Genomic DNA, 17,824 nt, shown 5'->3' on the forward strand with positions numbered 1-17,824 from the left:
GGCTAGATACAGCCCGGGAAGAAAGGGTTTCACTGGATTATCGCTACCGCTCAGCTGCCACCAGCACTGACATCTCTGTTGTTTATGGTTCCCACACTATTTGGAAGATAGCACTGAAAGAAAGTTTGCCAACAGAATTATAAATAATTGAGAGCTGCAGTCGAGGAGGCTGGAAGAGAGCGGGGACGGCTTAACAGCTGAGCTAACACAAAGCAAACCCAAGAGCCGACGCGGGCAACACAATCCACAGAGTTGCTTTTAGTTTTGTTTTTTCCAGCTCTGTGCTCTAAGTACCGTTCCTCGGGGGGTTCATACTTTGAAAGGCAAATAACTCCCACTCATCCCCAAGGAACTGAAGGAAAAATATTTCTTTTAGGAAAAAAACATTTTGAACAGTAAATTTAAATCTCAGGCCAAATGTAGGTTGATAGTGTCCAATATGTCAGACTCCAGCAAACCCCGTTCACCCAGCCCCAGGAGAACTGCTTTGTACCGGAGGAACGAAGGCTAAATCCCAATGCAGTGACGATAGTCTGAGTTCCTAGAGGAGACCACAATAACTTAGAAAGCCAAAATGGAGAGCCCAACCCTGTCTATCAACTCACATCAAATTCATACAAAACAGCTCCTTCGGTTTTATTGTATTTGCTGCTATTTTTATTTGTACATCGAGAAGTTTCCTCTAAGTTTCAGACTTGAGATCCAAACTCACGCACAGGAGAACAGCTCACTTCAAGAAACAAGTGCCACCGACTTTAGCAACCAACGGCCTTGGGCTCACTCCATGTCTCCCTGGCGAGCCCATCTGAAACCTGCTCCGATGACAAAACCCAGACCCAAACTAGCCAGGCGTGACAGCACACGTCCGTGAAGTTTGCACGCGTGCAGCTCTGCTAACCACACAGGTGAGGAACAAAAAGAAGGGGAAGAAAATGGACCTGCAGTGGCAAGGGGTATTTTTTCATCTCTATACGTCAACGAGAGTTAAGGAAGGTGCAGTGGAAAAAAACAGAGCCCAAAATATTTTTCAGCCCAAGGGAGATCAGGGGAGGGGGGACGATTGTACCTGTCTCAGCAGGAAGGAGACAACGTCTGTGGACTCCCAGTAGCTCGCGTGGAAGAGGTGCGGCAAAGCGACCGTCGGGAAAGCCGTCAGAGCGTCGGGACAGTAGAGCGCGTAGTCGATCCTTTTGGTTCCCCACCACTTGGCAGCAACTAGAAGCAAAAGACTCGTTCAGACAAAGGGGGTCCACGCGCACGCGCGGTCTCTGTCACAAACGGCATTTCGAGGCTCTGGCTCCTCGCCCCAGGTATGCCGGGAGGTTGCTCCCTGCCTGGTCGCACTGCTAAGAGGGAACAACCGACCCAGGGCTCAGCGTTTGCTCAAACCAAGGGAGGAACACACAGGGGCACCACCACCTGAGCTCTCCTTTATTTAAGCAAATAGGAAGGTACTAGAGGGCGGGTATTAATTGGCCATTAGTCCAGACCCCAGGGAAGGGGCCCAAGGCTCATGAGCAATGAGCCTGGGAATCCACGTGCCAAAACGTAAGACAGAAACGCATCTCCCTGGAGCTGTGGGAGGAAGGGTGTGTGTGCTCTGCTCACCACAGCACCTGCCCAGGCCATCTCCAGCCCCACATCCAACTCCTTTAGCTTTCACCAAGCAATAAAAGACCCTTTGGCATCCAGATACTGGCCACACTAAAGAGGATCTGAATACTGGAAGCCCACGAGAGATGCTAAAAGGCACCCCAAGGCAGGGTGCTATAGCATGCGCTGCTGGGATCGGCAGTTCCCAACAAGTCCTGGTTGCCCTCCTGGGCTACCACATTGCAGGCAACCGAGACATCCAGCCCAGCCTCCCCAGGAGCACAGCCTCTGCAGTGGCCAACAAGAAAAGTTGGGGGGCCGGGCCTCCATTGCATGTGGGACTGAAAAATACACTCGGACTCGGGTGGGCAAGGTTAGAGACAACGCAGAAGAGTTTCTCCCCCAGGGAGTCAACAACTCGCACACACGTGACCGACAGCCACCGTGCACCCATGGGACACCACCACACTTCAACGCTGCCCTGAACGCTGCCCACGCAGGCATCCTTTCCGACTCCCTAGCAATGAGCACATCTCGGGCTCAGACCCCAAAGGCGTGGGCTGCTTTCCCAGCAGTGAGGAGTCCTCAACCCCCACGTGCTCTGGCCTGGAAAAGCAGCAATGGAAAGAGAAGATGGATCAGATCAAGAGAGCAACAGGAGGAGCTGCGTTTGCATGCAGGTTGCAAGCTGGGGCTTTGACAAGGGCCTTCTCAAGCTTGGTTTTTCTCTGTGACAATGTTCCCCTTTCATGGACTTCCAGGAAAGCTGCCAGGTATAAGGTACGATCCACCAAACCCCTCTTGGTATGGGAAATCTAGCTGGTGATGAGCACAGATGCTCACTGAAAAAATGGATCCACCAGCTCCTTCCAGGGACCTACACAAAGCTCCCACCGCAGCAACGTGCAGAGGTTTATGGCATCGGCACATCCCCGTGGCCCAGCCCTGGCTGTGCTGAGTGCCCAGGCCACCCTCTCCTAATGGCCCTTGCACTCCTAAAGAGCCATGGGAAGCAGGAGGAGAGTGTTGATGGATCGACACGGCTTTTCCAGAGCACACAGGCACCTCCTCGCAGTCATTTCTGACTCCCCGTCTTCCAAATCGGCAGCTCCTGGTCACGTCCCAACCTTTCATTTCTCATGCAAGTCCCCAGCTTGGGTAATTTCAGATTCTTTGTAGGAAGCAGACCAGATTTACTCTTCCATGCTCAAAAGACAATGGTGGAGGCAGAAGCGTTGTCCCCAAAGCTCTGCCCAGAAGAACTCCTGCTCTTGCCAAGTTGTTAGCCGTGTTAGGATCGATCTTTGGAGCAAAGTGACAGAAATACTTGTTAAAATGCAATCAGAAATTGCAAGTGCCTCAGTGAAAGCGCATAGATTTGTTGTGAAGTTCTGGGACTATCGAATGAGAAAGGAGGTCGACCGGAGTGGCTCTCTCCAGAATACCTGTCTTGATGTCCAGGTCGGGCATCCGAAGAGCACGGTCCGCAGCCTGACTCCATGGCCCTTTGAGCTTTCCTCCCTTCGAAGGGATTTCAGGTTTATGCTGCCTATGTCTCTTGGACGAGGTTTGGGTAGGGGATTTGTGAGGGAGGGCGAGTTGGGACAGAAGGCTAAGCCCTCTACAATGATTAAGGTGGTGTTTGGTTTCTAAAAGGAGAAACAAAATTAAAAAAAAAAAAGCAGAAATCACACTTCTTATTATGGCACAGACATGCCGCAGGCAACACCTCCAGAAATTCACAGCGCAGGGGAAGCTGCACCCTAGGGAGGCTCCGGACCTCCTCCAGCTCTCCCTGCGGGAGAAGCACGGGATAAGCATCCAACCCTCAATGCCACGGCTTCACATTACCACCGCGCTAAGAAGGTCGAGCGCAAGAGCTGCAAAGCCAGAGCCAGGGCTCCGAGGACACGTCGGCGCTGGGCAGGCGCAGGGGACGCGCGCAGCCCACGCCGGGGCCAGGCTCTTCCTCTCCCATCTCAGAAACAGATTTTGAGGGCTGTGAAGTGCGTGGAGGAATAAATTACACAAACCAGAAGCTAAATAATCGGGAAGAGCGTGGGGAAAGCGAAGAGAGGCAAGCGTTGCGTGGGGCTGATCCTGCCGGCAGCTCGCAGAGGCAGGATCCTTCCGTCGTGTCAGGCGGGCCTTCAGGCATCGCCCCGGCGTAAACACTTCATAACGAACAACCACCGTCCCCCGCGTCCCCTCCCGGCCGGCCGAGCTCGGCAGCTCTCCGTGGGTGTGAAACCAGCACAAAACAAACACCTTCTCCCCCAGGAGCCTTCTTCCAAAGCAGATTAATATTTAGCAAGTGCTTGGCAAGATGTCTTACCAGGACAAATATAAAAACGCACACGGGGAGCGCGGCGTCAGCTCTCGGATGTGCTTTAGGAAAAAAACCCTTGTTTGTCAGAGCACGGGCAGTTTATTTCTGCCGCCGAGTGTCGCCTCAAACAGGGCAAGAAGTTACGGCAGCCCCTGACCTTCAGCCACTAACACTTGCCTCGGGGAGCGTTATTAACCTCAGCAATTAATTATGAAGTGAGTTGTTCATAGCCCTGTAGTCTAACATGCCAGGAATGGAGTATCTCTAAATTTTTGCCATCTTCTGGAACAAGAGTTTGGGCTGAAGGGTTTTTTTTGTTGTTGGTTTTTAATTTGTTTGGTTTTCAGCCTTTTTCTGTCTGAGTTATCAGAGGTCCCTGAGGACACAGACTGTTAATCTCACACTTCAGCTGAAATGAAGAAGGGGCTGAACCGTTAACAAAGGCTCTTGTTCTCCACTGTATTAGCTGGGAAGTTATACGGGTCTTGGGAAGAATAACAAAAAATCCCTTTATTCCTCATTCGGCTCTGGGATATGGGTCATGACTGGCCGACTCTCTGAGCTGCCCTGCAGGCTCCAGAAGAGCTGAATTGCTAAAGCAAAGTAATAAATAACCCAAACCTGATTTTCTTTTCCAGCATTACAGAGGGGCTTACTCATCCCCATTTCTGCGGACCACATTTAAGTGATCTGCATCAAGCCACACACCACATCCTGCATTATCAGTCTGGCAGTGCTGATCCCTACCAGTTCTGCACGACTTATTGACAGCAGCGCAGAAACATCGCTTTGGATTAACCCTCACCAGGCACAGCAGCCAAATGGTACTCAGAGTTATCAATTATAATTTTTTTTTCACAAGTTACCACCAGCACAGTCCAACATGCATAACACAGCGGTGGCCCCTGTATTATAATCAAATATATCATCTGTTCCTCCAGGGGATATGATAACACGCGGCACTGACTATGACAAAACCGGGAGAAGGCGGAATAATTCAAATTTTTCGTTATAAACGGAAAGTATAACCCCAGACAGACAGACAGACAGAAGCTGCGTGGCTCTGGCCCGGTGCGTGGTGCTGAGAGAGCGGTGCGGCAGCGAGCGGTCGTCTCGGAGGGGGTGAAACACTTACTGTTGGCTATGTTGGAAGCAGTGTAACTGTCTGCCATTCCTGAGACCTGGCTGGCAATGCTGATCTCACTGGCTCTCCGGAAGCCCCTGAACTGAGGGGCTGAAATGGGGGTGGACAGGGACGCGCTTTCCATGAAGACGGCACCATGAGACTGAACAACATCTGCTACAAAGTTGAAACAGGGAAATCAAAATATTAGACCAACAGACAGAGGCTGGGCAAGATGAACTGGAGGGGAGGAAGGAGGCAAACAAGGCTGGTAGATGCAAAAACCCTTCAGAACTGATTGGAATGAAAAAAACATTTCATCGGGGCTCTGATTTGAAAAGAAAGCAAACACCACAGCAGGCAAAGAGACATGTGGCTGGAGGAGCAGTCTTTGATTGAGAGAAGCAAAATAAGTAGCTCAAAAAACAAATGGAAAACCCCAAAGAAAAATCCAGGCAGACTTATTCAAGCAGCAGTAACAGAAGCATGTGTCATACATACGGATGTGAATATACACAACTTCATATATTCCCATCAAGACAAAATAACCAAGGTAAGGAGAACAACAAAAAACAATCTTAGAAAGGGGATATTTGTTTTCTTGAAACATTTAGACTTAAATGAACATCTCCAAGATAGAAGCATTAATGCAAAAAAAAAAAAAAAAAAAATCAAGAAAACATTTTCATGCCTGGCAGGGACTAAATTTGAACTTGTATTTTATTGCTAATGGATACAGCCAACACTCGTTAAACTGAAGTAAGGGCTGTTGAAAGAAAGGAGTCTGGTGCTGAGCACTTACATCTCCAATCGGTGTTGGCGGATCGGGGAGCGCTCAGTCTCTGTCAAAACAGAGCTTCTTTTGTACAACGTGCAAGACTGGATTTTTAGATCCCAACTTGAGGTTTACCAAGTGTGGCCTAACCCTTTAGTACATAAATACAGAAAAGGAGGATTTAAAGTCATGCTCACATGGACCTTATACATGTATCGGAGGGAAATGGACCTAATATGTTCAGGACTGGCAAACCGAGAGATGCTGAAAGTCACGATAAAATCTCTGCATTTCAGTTTTCTCCCCTCTGTGGATGCTACGAGGCTGAATTAAGTGTCTCTGGAATATCCCAAGATCCTGCAGAGGGTTTGTAATGCCAATACCGAGTACTTCATAGCAGGCAGCACCGGTATGACACTAAGATGCCAAAGCAAAGCTACTTACTGTCGTTTTAACATCGCCCGTCTCTGCTGTACCTGGGGAGCAGCATCTGAACTTTAGTCCCAGGTATCAGACAGGGCACAGGATTGTGCCCAGCCAGGCAGCAGATGCCAAGGGAACGCAAGTGCATTACTCCCACACACCAACATCCTCCGCCTATTTCAGCCAGTATAGATATCCTTGGATTTCATCCCAGTCTGCGGCTGACACGGGGCGTTGTTTTGGCAACTGGTTTATTTTAATATCGATCTTTTTTGCTTGAGGCTACTGATTTGCTTCCTCCGATCTCTCAGTTCGCAGCAGCAGTGTCTGTGCCCACACAAATCCTGCTGCAGCCGAGGGAAAGGGAACGTATGAAGCAGAAAATGTGTAGCTAAGTGTTGGTAAAAGAGTTCTGTTCTCTGCAGGGAAAATCAGGCCACAAGCTGCTCTGTGTAAAAGCTTTGTGGACTGCGAGATCTGAGCCCTAGTGGGAGCCTGACCTGATGATGAGCTGCACACACTGCCCACGTTATGCCTGAAAGGCCATTACCGGCATCACTTTCTCAGCACTTTCCTCCTCTTTTCACCTTGCCTTGAGCTGCTGGCTGTCAAGGCTGCTACTGGTATCTGCAGCCCAGCCAGCCCCACCGGGCCAGCACGGCTTTCTTACTGCAGAAAGCACCAGCACAAGAGGAGACAGTTCAAGCAGAGGCTGTACTCGGAGAACACGAGCCAAGCCAGGAGCTGCGTCCAACCCCACAAAGGTCTCAGGGGTAAAGGGTCTCGTTCCCATTGCTGCGTGACCTGGGACAACCCTCTCAGCCCTTCCCTGGTTCCCCCTTCCTCTCCTTTCCCTTGCTCATACAGACTGTGAGATCCTTCTGCAATTACGCCCTTGTGTCACATCAGACGGGCGCCCCGACACCGCTGTCGGACAGATGACGGCCATCAGCTTCCCTGAACTCGGTCAGATGCAATGAGAGGTTTGGCTTTGTCTACACTAGGAAAAATGCCAGGTTCAGATTTAACTAACACCTACCAGCGAAGCCTGAACTTCTTCCTCTCCCTTAAATATAAAACATCTGTGGCTTGAATTAGGACGCAGCTGGAAGACACGCTAAAGAGCATTACAGCAATGCCACACAGGAGAAAAGCCTGGGCCAAATGTGGTGCTGCCTGCGTTGATCATGGCTCCGGCTCCATTAGCGTGTCTTCACTTAGCTCTGTCTGAACTTTATCTCCTTTTTTGAGGGCCCAGAAAGTGGAAAGTGAATAAAGGAAGAAACAGTGGTATTTTGGGCTTGCTTTTTTTAGCCAATCTCACTTTCCTGGGCCTGACTGGAGATTTTTGAATACAACGAGTTTGAAGCAAAAACCAACCTCACCAGCCCTTCCAACACCATCCTACCTAGTGTCGCCACAGGAGTAATTTTCACTCCTATGAAAGCCTAAACTGTTTTAGCATTACTGAACTGTTCAGCTTGGTATCGTCCGCGTTGATGGCAGGAGTCTGCTCTGCAGGGGACAAAGTGCTGCCCAACAGCAGCGCTCGCTCCTATGCTCCAGCCCGCTCGGGTTGCTCTCGTGTTTCGCCCTTTTTCCAAGCTACACGCCCTGAAAAAGGACAGTTTCTAAGAAAAACAAGGGCCAGGAAGAGGCAGGGCAGGAAGCGTAGACAGAAAACCTGTTTTATGCATCACTGCCCCTTCAGCCAAGTTTCCTCGACCCCAAAGCTGCAGTGACAGCGACTTCCAGATAAAACCCTGGGACCTGACTTACAGAAAAAAACCCTAACAACGTATTTCCTAAACTCTGCGTATTCTTGGCACCAAATCCCTTGTGCAGCACCGCTCTTGCAATTTTGAAACCAAGCTTTTTTGGGGAGTGTGGTGACCAGGGTGGGACGTCGCAGATGCTGCCAGGTCGGCACGGGCTGACCCCAGCACCTGCAACCGCTCCTGCTCTCTAAGGGCCACGTCTTCTGCATTGCAGAGGTGGCATCCCCAGCCGCAGCTCAGGTCCTGACAATCGCGGGGAGGTTTCTCAGGCAAGCAAGGGTGAAGTCGGGCGGCTGGACCAGGACCAGCAGCAGCAAGACTTTCATCAGGATTAGCTGTTCACTTGGGTCACTAGATAAGGACAGGGGTGCCATCGGTTTACTGCTCTGGCTGAAGCGTACTTTGTACCATGTCTGAGGGCAGGCTTTGGCAGAAGAAGGAAGCTTCAGGAAGAGGAGACCTGCCTCGAGCGGTGCCCTGAGCACCCTCGCTCCCAGCAAACGACCTGCCGCTGCTCGAACTGCAGCACGCACGCGCCGGGCCAGTGCAACCAACTGAGATTTAACTGCACTTCCAGAAGAGCTGACATAAGAAGCAAAATCACCTTTTTTTTTTTTTGCCTACCTATGGATCTTTAATACTCATTTCAGTGCTGTGCCTTTTCATTTATCGACTCGTTTGTCAATGTTCTTACTAATTGTTTCCCACTAAGTGAACGGCACTGGGCCATCTCCTAATGTACTGCTGGCACTGTGTTAAGTCCTTGGGGTATCTGAATGGCAGATTTCAGTATGTGCTATTTGCAGGCTGAGCTGTGGCACTGAAGCGGGAAATACTGAAAGCAATCAAAAATATATAAAGTTCAATAAAAATAAAAAAAAAAAAAAAAAAAAAAAGAAAAGCCAGCCAGCTGCTCAGCACAGGCCAGACCCTGCTTACACTGGAGTCACTGGCCAGCACTGGGCACTCTGCAGTCGCTACCCTGAGATCAAGAGCAGCATAGATTTCTGTTGTCTGTAAGTTTTTACGATTCTGGAAATTTCCCACAGACCAGTGGCTGAACTGGGATTCAGCACTTGCTACAGTCAAGCCAAGCACTGCTTGGCCACGCTGTGCTCTTGACACACAAGGTAAAGAGCAGAGAAGCTTCTAAAAGCTCTGTCCTGACAGCAGGAAATATCAGATGACAGTTAAATGGCATTTCATCAAAGTGATTAATTAATAGTACCAGATCCTTTCCCTCTGCTTTGTTACAGAACACCACAGCACAGGCAACATGGCAACTGCGTACCTAAAAATCATCTACACCTTCAAAAGACAAAGGGAGAGACTATCTGGAATAGTCAGCAACGTTGCCATCCTGTATGACCACATAACGTATTGGACTGCTCATAAACAGCAAGGGTCAGCTTGTTAAAGACAACAAGGCAGCAGAACCAAGCTCTCAATGCAAAACACTGAAAAAGGGGTGAGAACAGGCAAGTAAGACACACGGGGAAGAAAAAACTAAAACAAAGTGAAGTCTCATTAAAAACGCAGATGTAGCACCAACCACAACCAGAATAAATGAGGCCATGCAGCGTTTATGATGGAAAATAAGGCAAAACAAATGCATCAAACTTTGCTTTTAAGGCAGAAGTCGAGAAATTAATTTTTAAAAGCCGACACGTATAGCCACCTTGGGGTCTGAAAGCCTCAGTCACTGTATCCAGCAGAGCCACAAGAAGTGTCCAACCACGAAATACTCAAACGGACAAAATCTGTTCTGACACAGACATTAATTAGACTTCTGGCCACGGTGCAGCGTGGCTGACTGCTGGGGAGACACACACTGCAGACAACCAACCCATTCCCAGGGGATCCTGCGCACGAGCAGGGCCACCCAGGGACTCTGTCTCGCTCTGCCAAAGCCTCTTTCCAGCAGCGTAGCCACCACAAATGGAAAAAAGCAAGTACGTGGCAGCAGTCTCCCCTTCCACCGTCAACACCGGAATGGGACAGAGTCTGTAATCCCAGCTCGTTCTGTGGACGGTGGGTCTCCCAGACCAGGTGTACCCAAGCATGATCCCAAGGGGTTATTTCATGTGGCACAGCCTGAGACACAGCATGAAGATTTCAACTCCAGGAGGCAACAGTACGATCTCCAAAAAGCACCCCAAGTACCCAACACCACAGACAATGCAAAAGTGTAGATTACACACACTCAGCAAAACCAGCACTTTTATTGGAAACATCTTGCCAATTCAGTACGGGAACAGGGATACTCGTTTCCATGAAGCTGTCCTGGTGCTGGAGAGCACCCAGAGGGCTACTTTCCATGAGGAGGATGGGATTGTTCTGGATTGTCTCAACTAGAAGCAGATGGGGAAAAAACAAAACAAAACAAAACAGAAGGACAAAGAACAACAGACATGCGGCCACAAAGTGTTAACATACAAACAGTTACAACTGAGCACTTCAACTATGAGTCTTCAATGAAAGGACAACCTTCAAATAGAGTAAAAGAAACAAAACGTGGGTGACTTTCCAAACAGACTTACATCAGAGAGATTAACTGGTAGCAGAGTAGCTACCAGTTAGATTAGAGATTAACTGGTTGCACAACAATGGCATTTCAACAAGGAAAGAAAAGGGAGTCCTCTTAACCAGCTTCTCCAATGAGCCAAATCCATAAATACCCAGCAGATCCAGAGAAATCTTTTTACTACGTGGAAAAAAACTATGCTGTAAGGGGAGATTTACTTGAATCAGACTCACAGCCTACATAGTGCAAAGCACAGGAGTAAGCAAGATGTGAATTCCATTTCACTCTGCAAGTTGGTTGTAACGAAGCAGGGACCCAACATTTAGTACAGATGGGAAAACGAGGGGGGAAAAAAAGTCTAAGAGGCTTTCTGAATCATGGACTTTAAACAAGCTAGCTATTTGCACGAGGAAATATGCACAAGCAGTGTTACAGAAGGTTTTGTACATAACTGATTATAATTGAGCACCTGAATTTTACGTGATCACCGAATCATATAGCTTAATTATAGCAGCAATTAACTTTTCTGGAGCGCCCTACAGTGAACACTAACTTCAGTAGCAGCTTTGCAGATCATGGTTAGAACAGTCCTTCTGGGTAATGTGTAAATCACAAACTAATGGAAAGGAATAGCCTGTTACTTCATGATAAGCAAATTAAAAGGCTTTGTCTTACACAAGAAGAGAATTTAAAGCTGCTTTTTTGTCAGTTTTATTCATCACAGCAGAGCAGCATCTCTTAAAATAACAAGGCTCAAACCCGGAGAGGGTTTTGAAATCACTCTACCCTTCTCATAGTTGAGCTAATTGCTGTTTAACTCTTCTCCACTACATCGCAAGTGTCTCTCTAAATACAGCCAACCCAAAGGTCTAGGGAGGCACAGCAAACTAAAAAGGTCCCTGCTGTTGCACAGAACGGTAACCTGAATGCAAGTTGCTCAGTGTCAACGGGCCTTTTACCTCTGGCTTCAGTGAGAACAGGGAATCTGAAATGTATTTAAGAGGAAGAAGGTAAGACGTTTAGGATTTTTTTTTTTTTTAAGAAGCCACTTGCAGCTGATACCTAGAATACACCCAAAAATCAAATTGCTTTTCAAGTTGCTATAGATTCCCCAAGCTGTTGTAACTGGACTGGGTACAAATGTAATTGTGGGTGGATCCATTTTTAAAAAGTATTGCAGCAAAATCTTTGCTAAATTTGACAAGTGAGTGGGGCCTGCAGAAAGTATTTTATTCACTTTATTAAACATGGGTCTTAGTTTATGCCCATTTAACAAATCAGACCTCCAGATTCAGCAATTACAATAGAATCTTTAAAGATACTGATACATAGGAGACCACTGCTTTGCATTTTCAATTTGAAAGTGATGCAGAGTATCACCCAATTATTCAGCTCTAGATATATATTCCTCTTCATTCAGTCCTGCATGATTCAAATATTTATCAAACGGAAAGCTACCAGAGCTTTGGGAAAAAAACAACCAAATCCCAATCTTTCTAGCTGGTGGCTTTGATATTCTACTCTGGTTTGCCAGCGTGATTTCTTGTGGGCTGTAAATCTAGTTTTATAGTGGCGACTCTCAGTTGCAATGTTGGCTTTAAGTAGCCATTGACTAACAACCTCTAACAAGGGAAAAATGATGGTGCAAATTTTCTTCCTGCCCCAAAGCCCTGACCCTGCAGGGAACCAAAGCTTTAGGTGAAGCAGAAAGGTCAAATTTAGTTCTGCACAGTGGTGAGCTTCCCCGAGAGCTCCTTGCAATGAGAGCCTGCACTGAAATGGCAACAGACCATGAGAGTCTAGGCACAGAGGTGAGGTGAAGATGGTAGGAAATATAATTTATTTTATTAGATCAACTGCAAGAGCACTGATGTAATGGGAGCTGAGGCAGGGCACGGGCAGGACACAGTTGTTTCAAATGCAACCCGGTAAGACAAAAGGGCATGCACACAGCCATTTTAGACTTTGTAACTGCTGCAACTGGGGCAGAGCAAGTGAAGAGGCCACTGATGGCAGAGGACTCCTAGGTGTCCTAGGAACACAAAGTGTCTCACTGGCAAGGTGGCAAGGGCAAGGCACTGTCACCAGCCCACCGATCTGCAGTAGCCTGTCCCATGAAAAAGCACAGTTTGCAACCAAGTAAATCATCTCGTTACCTCACTGTTGACTCTGCTCCTTCCAGTCTTCACTGGCCCTCCAAGCATCAAAGTCCTAAACTCAGCCAAGTTAATCATGTTTCATGCAGTCCTAAGCACAAGCAGCGGCTTGGGTCAGTCAGGGACCTTCACAGAGAGGTCACCACATCATGACTCTCAGAAGCTGATGGCCTTTGTGTGACAAGCGAAGGGCATATGGGTCACAAGGCACTGATTTTGTTGGAAGAAAACTACTTTACTGGTACATCAGGAATAAAGCTAACATTATAGGGCCAATTCTCCTTCTTGTCATTCCCAATTGCTTTGATAATTTCACGTGAAGTGCGGATATAACCCTTTAGACAGCTAATATGGATCCAAAGTGACTTACCCAGAACAGCAGAATTGCCATCACCCAGTGGGAACCTCTGGTAACGGGGAATATTAAAGGGGGGCAAAAGGTAGAACTTCCTCTCCAGAAGAGGCTCGAGGCGTGAAGCAGATGGGTCTGCAGGGTGGAACAGGTTATAGACCTGCTGACAAGCTGGTCTGAGCTGAAAGACTAAAAAGATGAAGAAAAAAACCTTCAAGTATCAAAAGGTTATTTTTAGAATATTGTAAATATTTGTCTGTAAAAAGGGCAACTGTTGGGTTAAAAGCAAGCGCTAAGGATTTATCATTTCCCTCATCTTCCATTTTAGCCAACTGAAACAATTTATTACAATATTTATAGACTCAAGAATTGCCCAGTATTTTTAATGTTTGGAAGTACATTGCAAATAAATTGTATAATCAGTACTGGCTAGAGCACAAAGTGATCTGCTTCATTATGGTGCAATAAATATTATATATAAATGTCTGGTTTTTACTAGTCTGTCTCATCAAATTACTGGATTTGTAGCAGGAGGTGCTTACACCATCTACTAAGTGAGCTCAGCAGTTTACATCAGGACTTACTGTCAAGAGCAGGAATGACAGTTTTTCGCAGTGCAAGAACCAGACCCAAGGGAGAGCCAAAGAGGAAGAAGTCGGTGATCTCAAATTCAAACTTTCCAATATTTCCTCCATCCAACATAGTAGAGCTACTAGATCGCCTGGATCCTGGGTCATTTCTCAGCACACTAGAATGTAAACTGGGACAAGAACAGGAGTTAAAGTCAAAATTTTATTCACGCTCTTTTTTCATAATTGAAGGCCAGATAAGTGATTGACAGGGAATATAATTTCTATCTCTTTAGTGAAGGAACTGTGCCAATCAACCCACCATGCCTCAGTACTACAGTTTTACTAGCCAGTAAAACGTCCCCCCAAACAATTACCCCATTTCACTGGCATAATTTAGACCGTACAAATCCAAGCTTCAAGTGGGTTCATTTACACACTCCTATCTCCTCAAAATGTTTTTTCTTTGAGGAGTCAAAGTCTTGGTTGCTGCTAGCAGAATAATCATTTGCGAGATAAAATAACCAGCAAGCCGCAATTACTAGAGTAGCAGGGAAAAAAGGAGGTTTACAGTGATTCACTGCATTACACACATTACTGCTACGCCTTCTGGTTATCAACATTTGAGTTCCTTCCATCACCTTATTCTCAAATGTTACGGAAAGCTGTGCTTACCCATTTCTTCCTCGTGGAAGTAGTTGGACAAATGTTACAGGATTGAAAAGGAAAAAGAAAAAGAAAACGGGAGAAGAGAGAGAAGAAAAATCAAAATCTGCAAAAGGGTTTCTAATATCCTTGTGCACCAAGTTTGCACCACAGCTTCCATGCATGTGTATGGCATTCCCTGGGAATAGGAATTTGGGGTAATTAACTCAGTGGCCATATGGTAAATTTTATTTATCGTGCACCCAGGACTCGCCCACTTCTCTTCTGCCCAGGAGGCCACATCTGTGAAGTTATTGCCAAACTACTTCTCCACCCCAGCCCAACTACTCCAGGTAACTGCACTTGAAAAGAATAACGATATAAAACACTTCTAGCTTCCCCCACCTCTTTCAGGTGTCAAATCTCTTTGTAAAACTGAACCTGTGTGCAGTGCAGGCGGGGCAATACACAGGTTTAACAGAGAGATTTAGATTCACGTATCGCTTAGACACTGAGGAATAAGAAGCAGGAGCTCTTAGATGAAAATCCCGGGAATCCACCCCCCTGTTAGGAAGCAGTGCTTCTTTGCTGTCTACATCTGGGATTAGACAGCGAAATGACAGATGGGTAACACTAATAACCCGGTTCACAAAAGGGTTTCTGAGATTCTTCTGTTACCACCCAAAAGCAATAAGCTGCAATTTCTTCTGCTCTCCGGGTTCTACAGATTCAGATGGCAGCCTTGCCGGGTTATCGTCGTTATAATTAGAGGCGAAGAGTTGAAGGCAGAGTACCAGCAGTGACTTAACAGGGTGTTTGCAAACACTTTAAAAAGCATCCGAACAGGTTCTATAAAATGTGTAGGATAAATGGATACCTACATTCGGGTTGGATAAAAGGTTTACTGGCCTGGAGTCAGGGATCATGCAAATGCAACAGCCTCTTGCCAGCTCTGTGGCCCCAAGTCAAAATCCCAGGTGGTCACCAGCACTTGCCGTGTCTCCGTATGCAATAGCACTCGCCCATCGAGGCCACTTCCGAACGCAGCGTGCTGGCTGCCCAGCTGGGCAGCGATGTCCCAGTGCTGCTGCGCTCGTGGAAACAGGGTGCTCACTCCCCACCATCTGTAGCACCGGAGCAGTTGCTCACACACACTCCTCCTCTTGGAAGGCCATTCAATACATGAGCAGCTGAAAATACTCACAGATTTGGGAAGAAAAATGGGTTTCACTCGGACTTTGTTTTCCTGCTTTGGCAAATAACGCGTCAACCCAGAGACAGCACCTCTGCTGCCCACCACTCCCAAAGGATGCTAAAAACCCTTCTTCTCAGGCCGCACTGTCACGTATTCCCTAAAGGCGCAGGCATGCTCACGCACAGTACTATTCTCCTGGTTAGAAACCGCAGGGAAATAACAGCTTACTTATGCCAGACATACGTATCATGGAAAGTCAAAACAGTGATGTCAAAAACGAGAGGAACAGGAGGTTACAGCAGCGACAGCTAAAATGAGCATGTTCCCATTTTTGTGATGTGAACGAGCTTCCCTGAGATCACGCTGCCAAGACGCGCAACGCTGAAACACATCTAAAAACAAGCCACCTTCAGTGAAGCTACAATTATTTCAGCCGACAAGACTGCAATGCATTAAGTTTGCTGTGTGTACGGAATACAAAGTCATTTAGAACCTGTTCGGTTTTGCCGAAGACAGGGCGCCAGCAATGCGATTCAAAGAAAGGCACCAAAGGAAAGGCTATCCTGACGGCAGGTGTGTTACAGCAGGACGGGTGCAAGGGGTTTTGTGTGTATTCTACCCATCTTCCCACGGCATCTCTTTGTGGGGAACGGAAGAGAATGAGAGCGCTCATACCGCTAAGCAATTTGAACAGCTCCTCTCCTTTTACTGGGAACTTTACAGTCTTTTCAGCAATCAAAAGAAATGAGAGCCAAGGGGAACTCTGAATCTGTCATGCTCCAAGCAACCTACAGTGCCCTGTTCTCTCTTTAAAAAGCAGCAGATGTACTGTGTGCATTAATTAAACAAGAGCTTATGGATTTCAGAAGCAAATCAACTCATTTACAATAATACAAGTACAGCACAGCCAGAAATAATGTAGTTGTGCAGAAGGACTGAATTTAAAAATAAATGTGTGATTGTAATCTCCAGATGCTGCTCTGGCTTGCTGGGCATTATCCCAGAGAAGCGGGTAGGTCTGACACATGAATAAAAATGAGTGTCTTTGGCACAAGCTGAAACCTGCGATAGGCTCGGACAGAACGGCCCCCGTACCCCAGGTTGCCCGGTCGCTGAGCCCGTTAGGAAAACTTGGCTCTGTTCTGCCAATCTCCTGCACGAAGTGGCGTCACATCAGGGCTTGGTTTTTGTAAGAGAAAATCATTATTTAGTGGCAGAGAGGCCGAAGGGGCGTTCTGCTGATGACTGTGCGGCTCAGTAATGACGGCTGTAAGCACAAGGTCCAGGGGTGCGACGCCCTGCCGTCACGCAGGAGGGGAAGAGGTGAATCACTGCACCTGAGCCCTCCCTGCGGCAGGGAGCGGAGGGAGAGAGATGCGGAGAGAGCTCGTACAGCAGCTTCACACTGCTCCTTTCCCTGAGCGAATCTTGCTCGTGAGCTGTGGGAAGAGACTCATTTTTGACCCAAGGTCTAAAGTAGATTTAAAAAAAATGCAAAACCCTAAAAGAAGTAGAGATGCACCAATCCAGCGGCGCACTGAACACTGACACCCTTGCCAGGGACCCCCAAGCGCTTCCTGTTGGGAGTGGGCACAACGCTTAGGAGATGGAGCAGGAAGCACCAGGACAAAGCTATTTGAAATGACAAACTGCAATCCCTTATCCACGTCAGGCCCGGGGCTTATTCTAAACTAGGTGTAAAACCGCAGCAAGATGCCAGCCCACTTTCCTTAGCTCAGCCCATGCCCCTGAGGTCAAGAACAAGGAGGAGAACGAGCACATTTTTGCACAACTCGTATTTTCTCCCGTAATACAGGAGGCTGTTTGATAAGGTATGAACAAGAGACTGATCGCCTTTTATTAACCTGCTGGAAATAGCCGAGAAGCTTATTGTGGTTTTTGTAAATGCAGCTGTCTTTCTGAATATAGTATCTCTGTGCACCAACGACATTCACTTTGATACTTTCTCTCGCCTATGAATCTTTTACAAAAGGGCCTCTGACATGGCAGGACACCAGTCCCGGTGCTGGAGCAACAATTGCAAGTAGTGAAGGAGGGGCAGAAGTGCAGGACAAGCCTTCAGCTCGGCACAGGGCAAAAGGAACAGCCTGGGGCGCAGCTGCAATGCAGATAATGGTGTTTTGTTGCGGGGGGGACATTGCTCCCCAGTACCCGGGACATGGGGGAAGAGGGATTAAGAGGATGTTGCAGTTCCTCGGGGCGTGCAGGAGGAAAAGGTCTGGGCTATCCAATTCCACAGGCTGAAGAACATGATTCAGGCAGAAAAAGCCTCCAGGCTTACAGGAGTAATCCCTGAACAGTCAGCGGCAATGGAAAGACTGCTATGAAAATTTCATCGGTT

The 17,824-nt window shown here is 47.5% G+C and overlaps 1 protein-coding gene across 9 annotated transcripts in view; it reads right to left on the bottom strand.

Annotated features, from left to right (window-relative positions):
- Positions 1-17,824, bottom strand: part of PITPNM2 (phosphatidylinositol transfer protein membrane associated 2) — a 141,365-nt gene that overhangs the window by 10,753 nt on the left and 112,788 nt on the right. For 3 of the 9 annotated variants that reach the window (XM_075167765.1, XM_075167768.1, XM_075167766.1), the window contains 6 exons: positions 13,638-13,813; positions 13,072-13,242; positions 10,223-10,372; positions 5,058-5,222; positions 3,039-3,242; positions 1,067-1,215 (listed from right to left, as the gene is read on the bottom strand). In XM_075167765.1, the coding sequence (XP_075023866.1) occupies positions 1,067-1,215; positions 3,039-3,242; positions 5,058-5,222; positions 10,223-10,372; positions 13,072-13,242; positions 13,638-13,813 (1,015 nt within the window). The remainder of the gene's footprint in view (positions 1-1,066; positions 1,216-3,038; positions 3,243-5,057; positions 5,223-10,222; positions 10,373-13,071; positions 13,243-13,637; positions 13,814-17,824) is intronic. The other 6 variants (XM_075167774.1, XM_075167772.1, XM_075167773.1 and 3 more) reach the window with 3 other exon arrangements.

The sequence above is a fragment of the Calonectris borealis genome, chromosome 18 (genome assembly GCF_964195595.1).
Source record: "Calonectris borealis chromosome 18, bCalBor7.hap1.2, whole genome shotgun sequence".
In the NCBI taxonomy this organism is placed as follows: domain Eukaryota; kingdom Metazoa; phylum Chordata; class Aves; order Procellariiformes; family Procellariidae; genus Calonectris; species Calonectris borealis.